Here is a 21,152-nt window from a genome sequence, read left to right as displayed (position 1 = left end):
CTAAATGTCATGATGTTCTTGTGTTTGTAATTTCCTTAGATTCTTAAAAAAAAAAAAAAAAAATGTCATCCTGCCCTTGGAGGGCTCATACAAATTTGGCATCCAGTGACTCCTTTCTTGAAAGGTCAGACTTCCATCAGCTGTGATGCAGAGTGCTGCACGTTGGCTGCTCAGACCAGTCGGAGCTATTTTGCTGCCTCCGTAGCTTCTGTTTTGAGAGGTAACGTGTAGATAAGCAAGTTTTATGACTGTTAAAGGTCTGAAAGGTTTGCCAAAAAATGGAAAATACCATTGCCTGGTGGGAAAGTCTGGTCACCTGCCTCGAAGGCAGCTGACGATCTCAACCACGGTGAATTTATGAAGGATTTGGTTATGTAAAATAATGTCCAAATGGATTTTAAAGGCTTGGGTTCAAAAAAAACATTTTGTCCCTTTTTTTAAGTGGCTTAATCATCAGCAAATTATTCATTTTGGTTTGGGTTGTGATTAGTGGTTCTGAGGTTTAATTTATCCAGTTTATCCTCAAAAAGCTGTGAGAAGTAGAAGCATAACTTGTATAAACAGGGAGCTCGCGGAAGGAATTTGTAGTTCTTGACCACATTCTGTCTGTTTTTTGATAGAAGAAGAAAATCTGTTAACCAGATCAATGTTTCCACCCCCTCTGAGAAAACGCAAGTGTCAAACTTTTCATTCGGGACGATTATAGTCCATGCCAGACGGGTTTCCGGCATTTCTTGGCTTTGGTTTGGTATTTGTCTTGCGTAACATTTGCCTTCTCTGTTCCTGGAGCAGACAGACACACCTGTAGTAGTGACGAAAACACAGAAACAACATCAGTCTCACATTCCTTGCTGCCTATTCTGAGAGAGTACATAGCAGATTAAAGAAGAAGAGAAAAGGGGTGTGAAAAGATTAGAATTAGAAGCTGCAGATGATGGCAGAGAGATGCTAAAGACTGTTGAAAGAAGAAACCAGAAAACATGTTTTAATGAATTTTGGTGCCAGAGTGCAAAAAACTCTCAATAATTGCTGCCAAATTAAACTTCCAGATTCAAAAATCTCCCACCCCCAACTGAATTAATCACAGAGCAGCTTTTTATATTGTATTGACGGTTCTGACAGGCAGACCTCCGTCAGCAATGGTTAATTGGTGCATTTTTGGCATTTGAAGGCAATTTAGAAGAATTATAGACGAATGAAATGAAAGAAAGGTGGAAAAAAAAAAAGAAAAAGTGGAAGCAGGCAGAAGGAGACGGAGCCTCTAATGTGTGCGTCATCTTCCTTTGAAAGATATTTTTTTCTAATTCAAGATGCTTACCAAGATTTTCTTCTTTCATCAGCAGGACTTACTTATGGCTGAGATCATTCCTTATTTCTTTGGTTTTAATCTCCATCGGATTGGATATAGAACGATACAGACAGATTTTTGATTTTTGGGTCTAAAATTAACTTTAATTTCACTCACAAGGTTCCAACAGCAATGATTCCCCTGAGTTAAGATGCTCACGGGTGCACAGAAAATAGTGAAAATGGTCTGGTCAGCCTTCCGAAGCCTTAACCTATTAAGTTTGTTGTCACATACAACAAAGTTGTTACATACAATATACTGCTCGGCGAGGTCGTGACATTTTATGCTGGGTCTTTGCAGCCAGTGGCTGTTTTTAAGTCATTAAACAGATCTTTGCTGGTGATTCTCTGTTAGGCTCAGCTGCAGCTGCTTTGGTTGCTTCTGAGCTGAACTGAAGTCAGAGAACACCACAGATGCATTATAAAAAAATCTTTATGCTTTATGTTTAGGAGCCGGGGTTCAACTTTCATTTTGAAATCGGAAGCAAACCTGCAGAGCCAAACAACTCAGCTGAATTTTAAGAACTCAGCTGTTACTTATAACTTTTCCCCCAAATACTCTCCAAGCAAACCAGCTACAGTGATTGATGGCCCCGTCCCTGCTTGTTGCTGATGAAGTAGATTCTCTCTGTAGATTATAAATAAACTACTCCCATTTGTGACAGTCCTCCGGCAGCTCGAATATTGTGAGTCTTAACATTCAGGGCTGTAGCTCAAGGGCAGAAGAAGAGGGGGAAAAAAACAGTTTTCAAGGTGTTCGACCATCAATATGAAATGCAATGTGGAATGTGTAGTTATGTCTGTGTAATTAATAGGACAATGCTTTCAAATCTCTATTTATGTTCACTGTCTGATACAAAAACTACTTTGTGTAAAAGTAGAGCAGAACCTTTTCAAATAAGCGTCCGTCTGACTGGAAACATCTTTGCACACATACAGAGCCTTGCAAAAGTGTTCATCCTCTTTGGCATTTTTCCTAATTTGTTTCCTAAAGACATAAAAAAAAGGAAGAAAACGCTGTTTATTTTACCCGTATACCTATTTATAACCACACACAGTGCTTCAAAATGATAAATAGAGGCAGTTTACGTGTCCCGGAGCATGTAAGTGACATACGTTTCACCTTTTTTAGCCCGGAGAGACGCACATGTCACATCAAGATTTTCAAGACACACCCCCTATTTAGATTTTCTGAAAAAGAAAACATTGATAAATATGAGGGTAAAGTGAGTCATTTACAACAAAAGTTGGGGGTTTAAACTCTCAAATGGTTTTTATTTCATATTTCTAGTTTTTTTAGAAGATTGTTAAAATCAGTAACTCCTTTTCTGGACTCTTCAATCATCATTTACCCTAACTGTTATGGTTGGTGTCAGTTTTCTAGCTCATCAACAAAATGTGTGAACACTTCCAGTTTACAATAAAGTTTACAATAAAGATTCCTGAGCTGTGATCCTGTCCTGAGGCGGAGGATCTGAAGCTCGTCTTTAGGGCTGTTTGGAGGATTGTGTCCGACGTCGTTTTTCATTACAACCTGCTCAGTATTTTAACAGTATGCAGCACTCACACCTGTTCACATATCTTTGTGCACACATGTGTGTGTGTGTGTGTGTGTGTGTGTGTGTGGTGTGCAAAAGATGAGATAAAGATTTTCCTCTTACCCAGGAAATACTTTGTTGTTGAGGGAATCGTCGGCATATTTGAGTGATCTTAAATAAACCAACTGGAATGAGTGGAGGATGAAATAATACAAGAGTGGAAACATTTAATGTGTATTTTATGTGTATCAGCCCTCGTGTCTTTATATGTTGCCAAAAATGGGAAATGAGTGCAAAAGACTGACTGAAACACGCAAAAATAAATATAAATACAGCTTATAAGATAAAAAAAAAACAGAATTTGTACAGCTCTTAACAAGCTTGAACGTCATTATTTCGTTTAAGCTCCTTTATTTTCCAACGCAGCCTGAACCCTCTCAGACGAGCTTTCTGTCCTTTCTTTAAGGAGTCTTCAGGAATAGTTCTCCAGGCTTCTTGAAGGACATCCCAAAGCTCTTCTTTGGATGTCGGCTGCCTTTAGTTCCGTTCTCTGCCAACATGATCCCACACTGCTTCAGTAATGTGGAGGTCCGGGCTCTGGGGAGGATTCATCCCTCCATCAGACCTGCTGCCACTGATTTTCAGTCCACTTCTTGTGTCCTTTGGCACAGCTCAGCCTTTTCTCCCTGTTTCCCTTCCTTAAGAACGGCTTCTTGACAGCCACCCTTCCATGGAGCCCATTTCTGATGAGGCTTGGGCCAACAGCAGATGGATCAGCTGAAGGTCCAGATGCATCTCTCAGCTCCTGTGTCAGGTCTTTGCTGGATTCTTTCCTCTTTCTGATCCTGTTCATCTGCTGTAGATAGTTCTTTAGGCCTGACACTTCTTCTTCTGTCTTCTAATGGAGGCAACTTGACAAGTTTCCTCAAGTTTTCTTCAGGACTCGCTGCACACCCATGCTGAGATTTGCCAAGTTTTCCGCTAATAGCTCTTTGGAAATCAGCTTGTTAGTTCAAAAATACTATTTTTATGTCTATATTAAACGGAAGATTTGTCTGTTCAACAGGCTGCAAGTAACACATTACGTAAAGATACAATTTAGAATCTGTTCTTTTGATGGTCTGTCTGTTATATGAGGACACAAAGAGAAACTGAAAGCCTGGAGAAATATTGCTAAAAAAAGACTTTTTGGCTTTCCTGTACATGAACTTCATCAAGTGCACTTTTCCTAAGGGCAGTATGTATTTGTTTCGTATCCTGTGATTGCTAAAATACACACTGAGTGATATTTATCCACTATATTAAAATACAGGACACAGTAATAAACCAGCAAGGTGGAATGAGAAGCATTGGGTTACAGGAAGTGAAGTCGAGCATACCAATGACATTTACAGACGAGAGCTGAAAGGGAAAACCTGTCTCTTTAAAACCAGAGTCAGTTGTTCCACATATGGGAATAAAAGTGGACTAACTTATAATAAAAACTAATAACTGAATATATGGCTGATGGGAAGAGAATTCTGACCTTTTTGGGGCTGTAAAATAGTCCTTGTTCTTAGTTTAGATGTTATAAAAATGTCTGAGGAGCTTTGGAAGGCAAACTCAATCCTAGACAATTCAATTTGGCACGCGTCGTGTGCTCTGAAGAGGACATGAACAAACTAACCCCCGATCGCAGAATTAAATCCTTTTCTTTTCAAACTGTGAACAATAGAGGGCCAAGTACAAAACCCTGAGGGCCTCCTAGTATATTAAAAGTGAATTTATACTAGAGCTTCCACTGCTTTGCATGGGTTGTCTCTATCCTTATAGCCAGTATTTATCCCCCCGGTTGATATCTTGTGTATTTCGCGTCTCTCTGAGATGAGCTCTGTGTGGGAGTATCACATTAAAACAAATCCAGCCTACATGTGTGTCATAATAAAACTCAAAACAGTCCAGTCCATTTAACCAAAGCAGCAAAGGCCATCTGCAGATAAGAAACTTCATGGAAGTCTTCTCGTGACATAAAAACTGATGATGATTCACATCATTTAGTCGTGTTACGTTTAGTAATCACGCTCTCACACATCTGTCAGCCCAAAACAAACTTCCTGCCGTTTTAAATCAGGTGTTCGCTCCAGTTTTATCCAGTTTCCCTGTAGGTCAACCGGTGTGGAGCTGGCTTGGCAGGAGTGAATCCCCGTCTATATGGTTTAGAGGGGGATGTGAACATCTGGATGTAGAGGCTGCGTTCCTACAGGGGTGCGGGGTTAGGATGGCGATGTTTGCTGAAAAGCTTTTCGACAGCAGGGATCAGATCAACGAACGCTGTTATGAACATTATTTACGTGCAACCGTTACATGCAAAGTTATTTAACACTTTTAAACCACCGGTCGCCTTCCTCGGTGACCACTCGCCGTCTCTGTGGAGGACGAGGGGTTAGAAGCAGCTGTGTTTGAGGTTGTTTGCTTGTTGGTAACCTCTGTGTGTGGTGAGGAAGGCAGATAAACACCAGAGGAGGTCTGCTGTGTGTCCTCTGTCACTCATCGGTGACTTTCAGCAGGAAAGGAAACAGGATGGCATCCGGCCTTTTACACACTCGGGAGAAATCTGTTGCTGCATCTGGTTAGAATTTGGTGCCCTGGGGTTGTTCAGCATGTTCTTCTGCAAACCAGTTATCCCTGTTGGTGCTATTTTTACGTACATTCCCTTTACACCCTGTGGGAGAGGATAAAAGAAGTCATTATGTTACACGTGAATACGGACACGTGACAGCAGTAGGATTAATCTATTTATCCTTAGGTAAGGCAATAAACCAGTGAGTAAACGAAAGCGGTGAGTACGGCAGTCATATTTAATTATGAATGTATGCCCCACTCACATGAAAACATGACCAGTCTGCCCATCTTTGAAAAGGCTTACTGCTACCAAACAAATAAGCAGAACAAAAGATAACAAAAGTTATCACAAACACCAGGAACATCACAGCTGATTGGCAGCCATTTTAAAGGCACTTTACACTAACTGTTTCTCCCCCCCTCCTGCAGATCCAACCCTACGATAAGATCGCTGCTCGAGGCCTGCCGGGCAACGTGGCCGACTGCTTGAACAAGCTGGTGGTGGTGAAGCTGAACGGAGGGCTGGGCACCAGCATGGGCTGTAAGGGCCCCAAGAGCCTGATCAGCGTCCGCAACGAGAACACCTTCCTGGACCTCACTGTGCAGCAGATAGAGGTACGGACACCGCTGAGTTCACACTCTTGGAAGGGTTAGGGTTGACTCTGGACTGTTTTCATCACGTTTTCCCTTGAAAAACGATTACAGGTCACCACAGAACTTCAATCTATACACATAGAAACTACCAATCAGGCCAGAAATCTGGGTGTAGTGATGGACTCAGACCTAAATTTGGAAAAACACATTAAAGCAGTAACAAAGTCTTCTATCACCTTAAGAATATATCGAGGTTAAAAGATCTAATGTGTCAGCAGGACCTGGAAAAACTAGTCCATGCATTCATCTTTAGTAGGCTTGATTACTGTAACAGCATCTTTACACGTCTACCTAAAAAGTCAATTAGACAACTGCTGCTCGAGTCCTCACTAAGACCAAAAAAGTGGAGCACATCAGTCCAGCTCTGAGGTCTTTACACTGGCTGCTTGTCCATCAGAGGATAGACTTTAAAGTTCTGATGCTGGTCTATAAAGCTCTGAATGGTCCAGGACCAGAATACATCAGTGACCTCCTGACCCAGTATGAGCCTTCCAGACCCCTCAGGTCATCTGGATCCGGTCTTCTATCAGTTCCCAGAGTCAGAACCAGACATGGAGGAGCTGCGTTCAGCTTCTATGCTCCACATGTCTGGAACAAACTCCCAGAAAGCCTCAGATCAGCTGAAACACTCAGTGTGTTTAAGTCCAGGTTGAAGACACACCTATTTTCAGCTGCGTTTGAATAAAGCTCCAAATCAGAAGCTTGAGTTTCAAAACTTAATCACATTTAACTACTGATTTTATGTTCTTCTTTCTTTCTTTTTTGTTTAAAATTTAAATCATGCTTTTTATTTCTACTGTTTTAATGTATCTGTAAAGCGCTTTGAATCGCCTTGTAGTTGAATTGTGCTATACAAATAAACTTGCCTTGTCTTGAGTAAAAGCAAATTATACCGAGCGGAAGGATATTATTTCCTTGTTTTTACTCTTTTTAGATCTGAAGTCAACCACATCATTTATTCACCAGGAGTGGATCATATTGTATAATCTGAAAGTTGTTTTATGTCCTAACTAAACAGTTTCCCTCGGCTCTGTACTTCTGGTTTTATGTCCTGCAGCGTTACTGTTTAGACGATTCCCACCAACCACACTTTTCCACCTGCCGTGGACAGCTGATCATGAAGATGAATAAATAAATAAACAACGCCACATGGCAGACAGACAAAGGTAGCACCTTGCTGGTGAACACAATGAATCATTTAAAAGCTGAAGAGCATTTGGAGATAATGGACACCAACTACAGATCAGTATCTGCTTTATGTAACAGAAGTCCACCCTCTTTCACATCTAAGGATTTATGCATCGGAACATAAAAATCATCTAGTTATTACCTGGTAAATACGACCTCAGATGAACAACAACACATGACATATTACGCCGTGTCATTATTGAACTGTATTCACCTCATTTTGGCTCATTTTTTGTTAAATTAACAGTTTAACTTTTGATTAAACAGCTTGTAGAACCACCTTTAGCAGCAATAAGTTGAAGTAATGGTTTTCTGTATGACGTTATCGGTCCCTCTCATCGTTGTGGAGGAATTTTTCTTTCCAACGTTGCTTCAGCTCATTGAGGTTTACAGCATTGGTTTATGCACAGCTCTCTTAAGGTCCCACCACAGCATCTCAGTCAGGTTGAGGTCTGGACTTTGACTAAAAAAAAGAAAAGAATCAAGGTGTTCTGTTGTAGGTCTGCTGCTGTGTTTGAGATCATTGATCCTGTTGCATGACCAAATTTCAGCCAAGACAGATGTCCTCACGTTTGACTCGGAATACTTTGGTACACAGAGGAGTTTAAGTGCATTAGATTAGCAGAACCTGTCCTATAGAAGATTTAAAGGTGTATTTAGTTGAATAATGACACAGTGTGATAGGCCATGATCTGTTGTTCATCCGAGGCTGTATTTATTTAATTTAAAGACCTCATGAAGCCAGTTTTTAAATGTCCTGATATGTAAAATCTTACAATTAGAAACAAAAGAGGGCGTACTTTAGTTTAGAATTGAATAAATAGTTTATCCCATGCTTCCTTTGGCCTGTTTGTGGGGAAAGTTCGTACAGTATCTTAAACGTGGTCCTACCCTGCGGGACACCAGGACCAGAAGCATCTGACAGAGATTTGACTTGTTGTTGTGGAACAGAAAGGTTTTGTATATCTACAGATTCCAGCTATTTTTTTCCCTCCCTAGTTGGTTCATGTTTCCTGTTGAGCAACACTGGTGAGCTTTCTGCCTCATCCATGCTCGTACTCATGAGCTGTTCTGAAATTAAAACCAGTTGGTGTACGAGGGATCGGAATGAGGAGTTCAGCCAGAGAGGAGCAGCAGCAGCTCTGTTGATGCAGAACTCACAAAGGTCTACTTTCGACCTTTTACAGGACTGTAACAGAGTAAAAAGCTGGTTTAAAATCTCCTCTACGCTGTGACAAACCTCTACGGTGAAAACATGAATTTATTTAAGGTTAAAAGAATCTTTTCGATATATATATATATAGTTCCTCATTTTATAAGAAGTGACGCACGAGTTCAGGCTGCTGTGGCGCCTGGACTCCAGCGGACTTATTCTCATTTTGCATTTATTAGATTTATTGCCTGTTTTTGTCGTGGGTTGTTCCAAATCCTTGTATGCGTGACGCTCCTGCTGCAGCCCAGATTTGGCCACAGCGTCGACTGTAGGGCGTCGCCAGCCTCAGCGGTGCACATGACGCTTCGCCTGATGTCGTACAAACATGTGCTCTGCGTAGGGCTGCAGTGTGCTGAGCGTGCGCTTCTTTTACCTTCGTTGTGCCAAAGTAGAACAGCACAGAAGTGAAAGATTGCTAATTCTCCTCCAGGCCTGGATGAGTTTATGAATCTAATTTTGTTGGAGAGCTGAAGGCTTTGAAAGGAGCTCAGTGTGATGTGTGGGGGGGGCGGGGGTTCGGTGAGGGGAGATCTGTTGGTGTGCTGGCTGCCAGGGAAACAGAGACGGCTGTGTGCTGGTGGAGAGGAGTGTGTGTGCGCTTCTTTGGACCCGATCGTTCTTCATGTCCTTCATCAGCAGTGTGTCTAACCCCTGAGTTTTATTAATTATAATTACAACATGACGCTTTCACTCAGCTTCTTTATTTTTGGAGAAACTTGAGGAGATCCATTTAGTTTTTAATCCACAGTATTTGTTGGGAACTCGGCATGACTGATGCTGCCAGTGTTTGTAAAACTGTGCACGTTTTCTTCGGGTGTGTGTGGCTGTGTGGTGTTTGTAAATGTTTCATAAAGGTCTCACGGGACCCTTCTCTCCTCCCGGTACACCGCTCTCCATTTTCTGCTCGGGTCTGGTCAGATTACCTGCCGACTGAATCGCTCTATTGAGAGAGGATGAAAATGGATCTTGCCCTCACACACTGAACTCCCCCCCCACAAAAAAAAAGAACAACATGTCCTGTGTGAAAACGCCCCTCGGAGCCACCACGCTGCCTCGTGCACACTTTATTCTGGATCTTTGCTGAGCAGAGATGTTTCAGAAAGTGGAGGGAAAAAGTCTCTGACACCACCCGGCTGCAGAACCGTTCAGGACTTCCTTTGTGATGAGATACAGAATGTGCTTTGGCATGATCTTGCTGAGATAAGCAAAGCTTTCCCTGTAACGTGCATCATCTATCGGCTTGAGTTGCTCAATAACCTGCTAATCGTTTAGCATTTAGGACAGTGAAGGGAACTGCCTTTCTGGATCTTGTTTTTATCGTGGTTTTGCTTGATAAAATCTTAACTTGTGTTTATGAATTAAATGATAAACTGCGCTCACTGACGATGATTTTCAGAGGTTTTCCACTATCAATCAATCTTTATTTATATAGCGCATTTCATACCACAGGCAACTCAATGCCTCAATCACTAAAGAAACATGTCTGTTTTGGATGTTATGCATCCTAACGCCATGAGTGTAATGACCATTAATAGATTTTTTTCTTGATTCTCTAAATCTTTTCTGCTGTGGAAGATGAAATTTTCCCACATAGTCTTTTTGCCTCTCTGGATGCTCTTTTTCCACCCTTTCATGATGTTTTTAAGCATTTTAAAACATTTCCAGTACTCTGTCCTAACTTCAAATTCATAATTTACATAAATTTAGCAAAAAAAAACAGTTTAGCTTAAACATTTCCTTTATCTTCTTTGCCGTAGTTTCAATCAGAGATGGGCTTTGATTGCAAACCGCTGCTTTGTGTTTGTATGGAGCTGCAGTTTGATGTTTTGTCTGAAAAAAAAAAAAGAGAAAAAAAAAAGTATTTTACTGCTGCAGCTGCAACCCAGGCTGCATTAGAAAAAAACTGAGTTTTAGAAAGACCCAAGGAGACTTTTATCATCGATTAGGCAAACAGTTGACACAAAACATGTGAATCTCTCTTCTGTTCTTATCCAGTCGTTGTGATGTGAATATTTCTGGGTTTCAGGCTGATGCCACACTGGACTAAAAGACAAAAGAAATTTATAAAATGATTCGCAGATTGATCAAAAATGACCACGTCAGTTGCCACCTGAATATATAAAATTTTCTCAGTGTTGTTTGTAAACAGTAGATAAAGGTTGTAGACCTAAAAATCATGGAGAGTGATCTAAAACGTCACAAATAGACACCATGCTGACGGAAAATATAAACTGTTGCAGAATAAATCATGTGTTTGGGGTTTTGTTGAAAAGATGACTAAAAATCCCAGAGAGAGGCTTTACATTTCTTGGCTATACAGCTCCAGCGTGGTCACTGGCGTCCCTCCCGTCTTTACCTCCACACACCCTCTGCCAACAAAGTCTTAAGTCAAAGTTGTAAATCCATCCTTTATTTAGTTTGTTTGCCTGTTGCAGAGTCATGACAGCGCCACAGAAAGATCGTCACACAAACACACAGATACTCACTTATAAGAAACCAGTGTGCATTACACTGTGTTACATTATTGGCCAAAACGCCCGACTAAAGATGAAGTCTCTCCATGTTTTCTGTCGCAGGCTCAGCTCGTTCCCAACACCGTCACCTGAACGTCTCCCCACTGACTCATATCCTGAATCTCCTCCACCTCATCTGTTCACTTCACTTCAGTTTTGACCCAGACTCAGACATTCAGGAAAGGCTTTTGCTTATAAAGTATTGATTTCAGAATAATCCATTATATGTACGTACTATCCCAGCAGTCTCCCTGCTTCTGTGCTGCGTTTTCTTACAAAGAAATCTTCCATGATTAAATTTGACATGATTTATATTATTTACAGTCTATGAAGAGATGGTTTCCTTGATAAAACCCCTCCTGCATGCCGTTATACATGTAAAACAAATAGATTTATGGGCTTTCCTACCAAACAGTTTGAGCTAAAAGACGCGATGAACGCATCCTTGTCATTTCCATGACTCTACATCACAATCTCGAGGTGCGTTTTCAGAACGAGATGCAGGATTCAGGAGTTTTTAATGGCTAAATGAAGGGAAGTGTGTTTGTTTTCCATGTGGCGCAGCACCTGAACAAGACGTACAACACCAACGTTCCCCTGGTCCTCATGAACTCCTTCAACACAGACGACGACACAAAGAAAATCCTGCAGAAGTACATTCACCACCGGGTCAAGATACACACCTTTAACCAGAGCAGGTGAGAGTGTGAGCGCGTGATGATGCCGTCTCCCTTAAATTATTCACGCCGCCTGTGTGTTCTGCGAGCCTCGGGAGCGCCGCACAAATCATTTCAGGACAAACCTGCATGTCAGCTGCAGGATTAAATGCCAGCGGTCGAATGTCAATCAATGAGAGAACAAAGAGGAGTCTAGGTCATGACAGTAATTCATAGAAACCCAATTAAAGTCAGCTTTGGTGTCAAACTGACTGGCGTTGCAGTAAATGGAGGAAAAACAATTAGTTTTCAGCAGCAGACAAATCCATGAACTGTCCAGTCACTTTGATTGGGTTTGTGGCTCAAAGAAACTCGGGAGAAAGAGAAAAGAAGAACAAATAAACCGCATTCAAAGGTCTATTTATGATCGGGAAGATCACGTGTAAAAATAAACGTGTAATTAAAGCTGGTCTCTGTTCAACAGATGATAAAAGACAACAACAATTTGGGAAAAAATTAAAAGTTCTAGTCCCTTGTTTGTGCTTCTGTTTTCACAATGGAGCCGACAGTAACTGTTACAGCCCTCGCTTTATATAACATTTACATTTGACAGTTTATGTGACAGGATATGAGTCTCCAGCAAGATCTTGTTATCATTTCCTGTTATCTGTTTGACTTTTTTCTTTGTCTAACATGTAAAAGCATCGCACCATTTCAACATCCCGCTCCAGTTTTAACACTAATATTTGGCTTCAGTTGAACTGGGGAGTTTCTTTTTACCTCCTTGTAACTGCAGAAACGCCCTCGAGCGTACAAATAAACCTGGGATCACTGCACTTAAAAGAAAAGAAAACATTTTTAGAAAAGGAGACCAAAACATTCAAGTTTTCAGGACATAAAGGGTTCATTCGGCACGCTTTAAGGCCTTAAGAATGAATTTATTTAGGCTCTGACTGTTAATTAACCCACAATGAAAACCAAACAACTGAACGTGTATCCTGGCTCTCGGAGGATTCACCCCTGAGATCAGTTGGCAACGGCTGTAGATTTTTCGAAAGCAGATGGATTTTTCTGTCTTTTTACCCTGAGAGAAGCGCTTTTCTCTCTGGAGTCAGGAGAGAAGGAGAGTTTTTGTGGAAGTAAAGTGTTCAGAGGTTTAGCTTCACCTCAGACCCAAATCTGAGAAATCTGTAAGCTTCTATCAAAACAATCATCATCATGAAAAAGGCCTTTGTGCCTTTTTATTCTGCAGCTCCTCTCACCTGATTGGCTTATCCGTGTCTGATTTACACTCAAACCACCAAAAGCGCCGCCGTCTCCCACTTGTTGGCTCCTCACGACGAGGTTTGTTAACGCGACCCGACGCGACTCCTGCTCAGGAACGCTTTGATCAGTTTTAATGCTCCCAGCGATGGCAGCTTGGAAATAATTAAAAGATTGTAACTTCCAAAGAGGGTTTAATTAAAGCACCTGCAGTGATGTGAAAAGATGGCGAGCTTTTTCTTTTTCCGAGGCTTTACCTTCAATTCAGAGCAGGAAATTCCACCTTTTTTTTTTTTTTTTTTTTTTTTGCTTCTTTGCGCCATTTATGTTCTTAAAAGTGAGATTCAGAGCTTTGCAGCATGAGGAGTAAATGTGGCAATAAACTGGTATACTTCTGAGCTGCATAAGAGATGCAGACATCGTATATACTGACAGAAGGGCCGAAGTACAAGAAGACACCAGAATCTCCAAAATATCATGACGTTTAACAAGGAGAGCGTTTTTATAATCTAGATTTTTTTTTTCTGTTTTTACTAATGTTCCATTAAAAGTAGAATTCTGCAAATTATATAGAGGAAAAAAGGTTTTTAATTGAACAAATAGATATATTCATACTTGCTCATTGATTTTCTTATTCTTTTAAGGACTTTATTTGGATGTAATTATATTTATTTTACAACTATCTTGCACCAAACTCTATTTTGAGGCTGCAACAGTTAATATTTCCATCATAATAAAACTTTTTTAGCTTGTTGCACTGCCCCCTAGGTGGTCAACAAATGAATTGATTCAGTTTTAAATCTTGACTGGATCCTCTCCAATCTTGAATAAAAGTCTCTAAAGTTGTTCTGTGCTGTTTTATCTGTCTTTTGATTGGCTGTTGAGGCATTTGGAGCTAAAAGGGATCCGTAGATGATGGTTAAGTTGTGTTTTCCTGGCTTTTTGCACGTCTCTGTTCAGGTACCCTCGCGTCGACAAAGAGTCTCTCCTGCCTGTGGCCACAAACCTGAGCATGGGTGGGCAAAATGCAGACGCCTGGTACCCTCCTGGTCACGGCGACATCTACGCCAGCTTCTACAACTCGGGCCTGCTGGACGAGCTGATCGCACAGGGGAAGGAGTACATCTTCGTGTCCAACATCGACAACCTGGGAGCCACCGTGGACCTGCACATCCTGCACCACCTGGTCAGCCAGCCCAACGGAAAACGCTGCGAGTTCATCATGGAGGTGACGGATAAGACGCGCGCTGACGTCAAGGTACGTTGAGACACTGGAGGGTGACGATCTGGACCCGTTCCACCGAAATTGTCCAGAATGGGGGAAAAAAAAAAAAAAAACACAAAGACTGTGATGCTTTCCAGGGAGGCACGCTGATCAAATACGAAGGAAAGCTGCGTCTGCTGGAGATAGCCCAGGTGCCCAAAGCCCACGTGGACGAATTCAAATCCGTTTCAAAGTTCAAGATCTTCAACACCAACAACCTGTGGATCTCTCTGGCTGCTATCAAGAGGCAGCAGGAGAAGAAGGAAATGGACCTGGAGATCATCGTCAACCCAAAGGTCAGTGAAGAGGAAACCAAACAACACAGCACAACAAAATAAGTCCGATTTCTGCTGAGTCGCTTCTCACTGAGTATGATTTAGCAGCCGGTCAGGAAGTAAATACTGACAATGACAAAACTAAGTGAGAGCGCCATTATTAAAGTGATTTAAGGAGGTTTTAGCACACTCAGCGTCCTTGGAAATCAGCCAAACTTTTAATTTAGTGATCTTCTGAAATATTAAAGAAGCATCCATGTTGGCTACGGTCCAATCATACTATTATTACATAATACTACTTCCCTGACTACCATCATGTTTTTAGCTTTTTTTGGTGTCAAGTTGAGTTACATTGCAGACATTAGCCGCCAGTTGGTGAGCTGCATGTAACGATGCAGATGAGTGAAAAGTGTCATAGTTCTTCCAAACAGTGAGAAGAACACTGTCCACTTTCTGAGTGTCGCTCTGCTTTCGTCTTTACGTCCTTCCTCCTCCTCCCCTTCAGATAAATTATGGAGGCCGTCAAAGTGAAATGACTCGTTCAGCCTTGTAAAAGTTCCGCTGTCCAATTCAAACACAGTCCACACCGGCACGACTGCAGCCAAGAGAAACCGACCAGACTTCTTAGAAAAATACCAACCGCACTACTTTTCCCCACAGAGGCCCACACTGCTTAATAAATCATAACTCAAAGAAACATTTAGAGCATCTCTGCCATGTTTCTGCAGTCCTGTGCGGCTCCACCCTCTGAACCACTCGTGAGATTTCTTTACACACAAACTAACTAAAGATGTTTATTTTTTTTAGGGAAACTCTTAAAGACTCTTAAATAATAAAACAAAAATCTTTCCTTGGAATTTAAAGCTGCCTCTCTCTGCTGCGCTTCCCTAGTCCTCACACATAGTTGCTTACTGTTAAATTCCACTTACACACTAAATTAGCTGCGGACAGTGAATTCTTTATGTAGTCATCTTGTAGCAGGATTAGTTTGCTCCACATCCTCTCTGCACGTTAACTGCCGTGCAAAGCTCCCATTTACCCGTTAACAGATAAATTTGACTTTATGTGACTTTGCTCTTGCTCACTCAGAGGCACAACAAGCCTCTGCTCCCCCCTCATCAGTGGGAAACGTTGCCTCAGGACATGCAGATCTGCCACCAGTGTAATAAATTCACAGCTGAAACTCGTCATTATTGCCTTTTCTGTTCTCGGTGACGTTATGTAACTGCCTATAACTGTGCGGAGCTGCGTGGCCCTCCATAAGTTAGAGGTTTTTGGTTCCTGTTATATCCCCATGCCTGTGCTGAGAGGCACTCAAGACAAAAAAAAAAAACGCCTCAAAGTGATGGATGTTACGTAAGTGCCTCTGACAGAAATGTAGCCGAGTCTGGGATCATTTCACTTCTACATGTTGTTACATCACAGAAACCTTTCCGAGTCTAAATTTAGTTAATCATATTCACCTCTGTGCTCAGAAGCTACGCCAGCTCTGCAGCTGCAGCCTTGTTAGCGTCTCAGTGAGGCAAAAGCACAGCGGCGCTTTGAGCAGGGGGATGTTGTTCGTGTTCGCCATCCGACGCACGGATCACGCTGATCCGGTGTTTGATTCTAAAACTCCACAAAGGCTGAAGTACAGCAGAGATTTTCACTCATTCCCTCCAGCACACAACTAAACTAAATGTTCTGTAAACACTGACATCCACAGACTGTATGAGAACAGAAGGAATAACCTCTGGCGTCAAAGTAAAGAGACGATCAGCAGGAGGCGACTTGTGGTGTCAGTTTGTGTAGAAATCACTGGGAAAATGACTCCAGCTCTCTCCTTGATCTGTGACATCAGCTTTAATTTAGTTATTAGTCCTTGTTTGATAGAGCAAGAAGTCCATTTTCTTAACTATGGTGCCGCTTAAAGGGGAACAGATAATGAAGCTTTGAAAGTTTTGAAAGGTTTTTGTGGTCGTCGCTCAGATCCAGCTCTGACTGGAGATCTGACATCTCTGCAGACACGCCGCCTGAAAATTGAAAAACAGCATCATTTTTCTCACCCTGTACGTAGCTGTATGACCTCTGATCGCCTTCTGTCTGGAGTCATTCTTATTTCTACATTTTTTTTGCAGTTATTAAAGTTGGAATGAGGATAAAACTCAAATCTAAAATATTCATTTGTGAATTTATTTATTCTGGACGAGCCAGAGCTGCATTTGTTACAGTCGTGTGATTTCCGGGAGAGAATCATCCTTCCGACTCGCCGCATAATTCAGAGCTTTCGTCCACATGACCCGTCGCTGCTCACTTTACACTTCTTATATTCTGTAGACTTAATGTCGTCAGAGTTTTAACAAGAGGATTTTGGATATCTTTATTTATCCCTCTATGAATTGGAAAATGTGCGCGAGTGCTACTGAAGTGGCGATTTTCGACCTTTGGAGAAGACTGCCATTAGTTTTTATTATAAACCCTTCTTTAGTGTGTTTACAGTCACCATATCTGATCAAATTAATAGAAGAAATAATGTAGAGCATCGTGTCACCTTTCATCTGAACAGAACCACAGTACCACCTGCCTGAGTCGAGCTGCACTCCACATTGACATTTATTTAATTAATTTACTCTGAGTGAATCTTCAAAATGTGCAGGAACAAGATAAAGAAAACACAGGTGAAGAATAGACGACTGGAGCGTCTTTTTTGGACAAGATTAAACAAAAACGTTCTTGGTTTGTGTGTCTCAGACGCTCGACGGCGGGCAGAACGTCATCCAGCTGGAGACGGCGGTCGGCGCCGCCATCAAGTGCTTTGAAAACGCCCTGGGAATAAACGTTCCCCGCAGCCGCTTCCTGCCCGTCAAGACCACATCGGACCTGCTGCTGGTCATGTCCAACCTGTACAGCCTGGACGCCGGCTCCCTGACCATGAGCCCCAAGAGGGAGTTCCCAACAACGCCCCACGTCAAGCTGGGCAGCTCCTTCACCAAGGTAACCATGACGACATCTGCTCTGCAGTGTGACGTTGACTCACTAAGAAGAAAAATAATGGAAAAAAACTGTATAAAATTGGTTTGATCTCATTTTATCATTGGGCTTTACAGCAGATGCGTCACTTTTCTGTAGCTTTCTGTCACAAAAGTTGTATTTTCCTCTAATTTCCTCTTTTTTTTTTTTTTGTACCTAAATGCACTTTGAACTGATGTGGCGCACAGTTTGAAACACAGTTATGATGTAGAAATAAGGTGATCTTATCAGGCAGCGTGCTAAATGATCCCCGCATCCTGAAGAGCTCCGCTTACACACCCTGTGTTCAGGTTCAGGAGTATTTGACGCGCTTCGAAAGCATCCCCGACATGCTGGAGCTCGACCACCTCACGGTCTCTGGAGACGTCACCTTCGGGAAAAACGTGTCGCTCAAGGTAAGTTTGACAGGAGGAGCTAACACAGGAAGAGTGGTGCGGGATTTATTCTGACGCCCACAGCAGCATCGTTTCAGAGGTTTTCAACTTGATTTACGCCTTTCAATAAGTTCTGGTTTGCTGCCCTTCCTCCACCTTTCAGGGCACCGTCATCATCATCGCCAACCACGGAGATCGGATTGATATCCCGGCAGGCTCCATGCTGGAAAACAAGATTGTGTCTGGCAACCTCCGCATCCTGGACCACTGAGGCCTTTCTCACCCACCCCCCCCGCCGTGCACCCTTATCATGTGACCTGCCCTAGTCATGTGACCCGTTTGCCCTGTCGACACCAACAAATTGTGAGAGGAAATGACTTTTCTCCCTGTGGGCTGTGTGTGATTGCATGTGCAGTCTAAATGAGTATCATACCGGTTGGGAGCAGCTGGGATATGCTGCCCTCTACTGGCTGTTTATTATATACCCTTTAAAAGTATTAATGATGAGGAAGTAGTCATAGGTGCCACAAGAAAACGAATTTAAAAAAAAAAAAAAAAAAAATTGTGATTTTTGGCCAGAGAATAAAACACATAAAGTAGATTTTAAACAAATAGATGGAACACTTTTAGCACCTAATGCAATCACATATTGTACTAATACAGAGGTAAAGTTATGGAGACGGTTTGACCATTTATTGCGAGCAACAAAGGCGTCGCCGCAGGATTCAATGTGGTTCCACAGGTCTGCAAAGACATTCAGAAGTCCCCCCCCTCCCCCGGTCCGATGGTTAAACACCCATGAAAATAAGCTAGGACGTCTCCTTGCATTTTTTATTTCTCCGTTTGAAACCGGCATAAAAGCTGGGAATTGGACCACTTGAAGGCATAGAAGTTGGTTTATTCCTCCATCAAGTCGAGGGTCGGCGTGGAGGTGTGTGATCCAAGCTTGACTTTTCTCTCCGTCGCCAACATTAAACAAAAACTACCCTGGAATGTGGGCTCAAAATTTCCGGTATCACTTGTTAAAGTTGGCAGAGAATGTGCTCGGAGTGATCTTGTACACACAAAACATGTCGTAGGAATTGTTGTTTTCACCAGCTTGTCACAAAGACTGCGCTCAAAGAGGCCATTTTAATATCTCACCATCCTCAGTGTGAAAGTCCACGCTGGTAGTCTTTGTGTAGCCTCGCTGAGATTATACAAACTGCCTCAGTTTCAGCTCTCACCTCGACAAAGAAACAAAAAAACAGGAGAGAGGAGACTTTCCAGATCTGTACGGATGGACGAGGAGGCAAACACTGTCGTTTTTTTTCAGTAAATTAAGATTTCACTGGCACTCCTTACATGGTTTCATTTCAACATGGAGCAGTTTAATTAGCACCCAGCTGAAGAACTAGCATCGTCACATGTTTATCTCACTAGTAGTGGATGAAATGTCACTTTTATCTCTCTGATAAAAACCAAAACAATGAGCCAAAAGATGCTGAAACAATCCTTAAAGTTGAGTTGAACTGCACTGATATAGAGGTTTTTGTCACCACGGGCCACATCTTCGTTTTTAAGATGAAAATATGAATTATGAATTATTATGAGTCTGTGGAACCAACGAATCCTGAGGTGAAGTTTGTGCTGACGGATCATTTGTTAACTCCTCTCCAGAGCCATGAAAACTGTGAGAATTTACTGTACTTCCATTGCAGACATTCAGTGTCCAAACTAACCTGCCTTGACTGGAGTTTGTGCCATTATGGAGAACATGTTGCCTGAACGAGCCGTTTGTTCTGTTGTTTCTATGTTATCACCACCAGACGACTGTAAGGATCCATATCCAAACACGATCACTAAACCATGCAGTTCTATGTAACAGAAAATATATCACTTTGAAAGGAAGGTCTTTAGATAATGAAATATTTCACAACATTGTGCGTTATTTTTGTTTCGTGTCAGTATGTTTGGTCAGATTTTTACCTTCTTGGGTTGTGTGTTTTTTCTTCTGCTGTGTCTTCTGTCCATCCCTCATCCAGCAATGTTTCTTCAAACAGCAAGACAAGGAGGTGCAGTATTTCCTGTAATGTTGGTTTACACAAATACAGATTCATGTACGAATCATGTACACAAAGTATCAGATGGGTACCTGAAAGCAATAAGTGTTGATCTGTGACGGTATCTAAGTTCTGCCTCCTCAGAGCTGAATAAAGTGCAATATGAAGTACTGAGCATGTGTCGTCTGCTGCGTATATTTGTCTGCAACCTCAACCTCATTCAAGATTTACCGAGCCCTAGAATAGCCAAACACACTTTGGTATCACGTTATGCAACAGTGTTAACATGATATGCAAATTAGTTTGATTCATTTGTTGATGGACAAACTTTTAGTTGGACTCAAGCCACCCTGAAAGCCTGATTTCCATATTTTCACGTTGACCTTTTAAAACGAGACACAAAACATGAGTGTATCTCTACAGGTGTAGAGGGAAGCTCAGGTTTTACCCTGATAAGACATAAGCGTGCCCTGAAAACTGATCTAAAATGCTCATCCCTGTACGGAATGAGGCATGGGAGCTTTAAGGAATATAGAGGCTGCTCAAGTTGCTGATTTTTATGAGTGATCAATGAAGAATGTGTATAGAGAGGTGTATTTTAAATGCCACCATCCACCAAAATCAAACCCGCTTGTACCCATCATGCTTTAGCATATTTTTGGCTTGCAGAGCAAGCTATGTTTTAGTTTAGAGATCCTCCTTGGTCTTTAGCATGCAGAGCTAATTGGGCTTTAGCTTACAGAGCTAAGCGATTTCTAGAGCTAATTTGGCTTTAGTGTACAGGGCTAATTGGACTTTAGCTTACAGAGCTAACTGGTCTTTAGCTTATGGAGCTAACTGGTTTTTAGCTTATGGAGCAAACTAGGCTTCAGTTGATTTGAGGCTGCTGAAACTCCCGCATATAATCTCTGAAATGTTACTATTTTCATAATAGAGCAGCAGAGGATTTAGGTTAGTTTCCAGTTGTGGTGACAAAATAAATAAGAAAAGGAAACCAAATAAAATGCTAGAAGTGTACAGCAGTAACAGACAAATTAGACTTTACTCAAATACATGTAACCTGAGGCCAGTGTGGTTAAATGACAACATGAATAACACGTAACAAAAGAAGTTACAGGAGCAAATCTAACTGAATGGACTTTATTAGAAAATGGCAGTGAACCTGGGCTTATTTTTCTCCACATCAACACAGCAGTGGTAGCCTACTGTGTGGCT

The 21,152-nt window shown here is 41.8% G+C and overlaps 1 protein-coding gene across 3 annotated transcripts in view; it reads left to right on the top strand.

Annotated features, from left to right (window-relative positions):
- Nucleotides 1–20,112, top strand: part of ugp2b (UDP-glucose pyrophosphorylase 2b) — a 30,820-nt gene extending 10,708 nt beyond the window's left edge. For all 3 annotated transcript variants that reach the window (XM_075480413.1, XM_075480434.1, XM_075480424.1), the window contains exons 4-10: nt 5,916–6,101; nt 11,619–11,752; nt 13,934–14,231; nt 14,336–14,533; nt 17,243–17,485; nt 17,812–17,916; nt 18,059–20,112. In XM_075480413.1, the coding sequence (XP_075336528.1) occupies nt 5,916–6,101; nt 11,619–11,752; nt 13,934–14,231; nt 14,336–14,533; nt 17,243–17,485; nt 17,812–17,916; nt 18,059–18,166 (1,272 nt within the window). In that variant the 3' untranslated portion in view covers nt 18,167–20,112. The remainder of the gene's footprint in view (nt 1–5,915; nt 6,102–11,618; nt 11,753–13,933; nt 14,232–14,335; nt 14,534–17,242; nt 17,486–17,811; nt 17,917–18,058) is intronic.
- The last annotated feature ends 1,040 nt before the right edge of the window (nt 20,113–21,152 follow it).

The sequence above is a fragment of the Odontesthes bonariensis genome, chromosome 2, assembly GCF_027942865.1.
Source record: "Odontesthes bonariensis isolate fOdoBon6 chromosome 2, fOdoBon6.hap1, whole genome shotgun sequence".
NCBI lineage: Eukaryota > Metazoa > Chordata > Actinopteri > Atheriniformes > Atherinopsidae > Odontesthes > Odontesthes bonariensis.
This window is presented reverse-complemented; position numbering and strand designations above follow the sequence as displayed.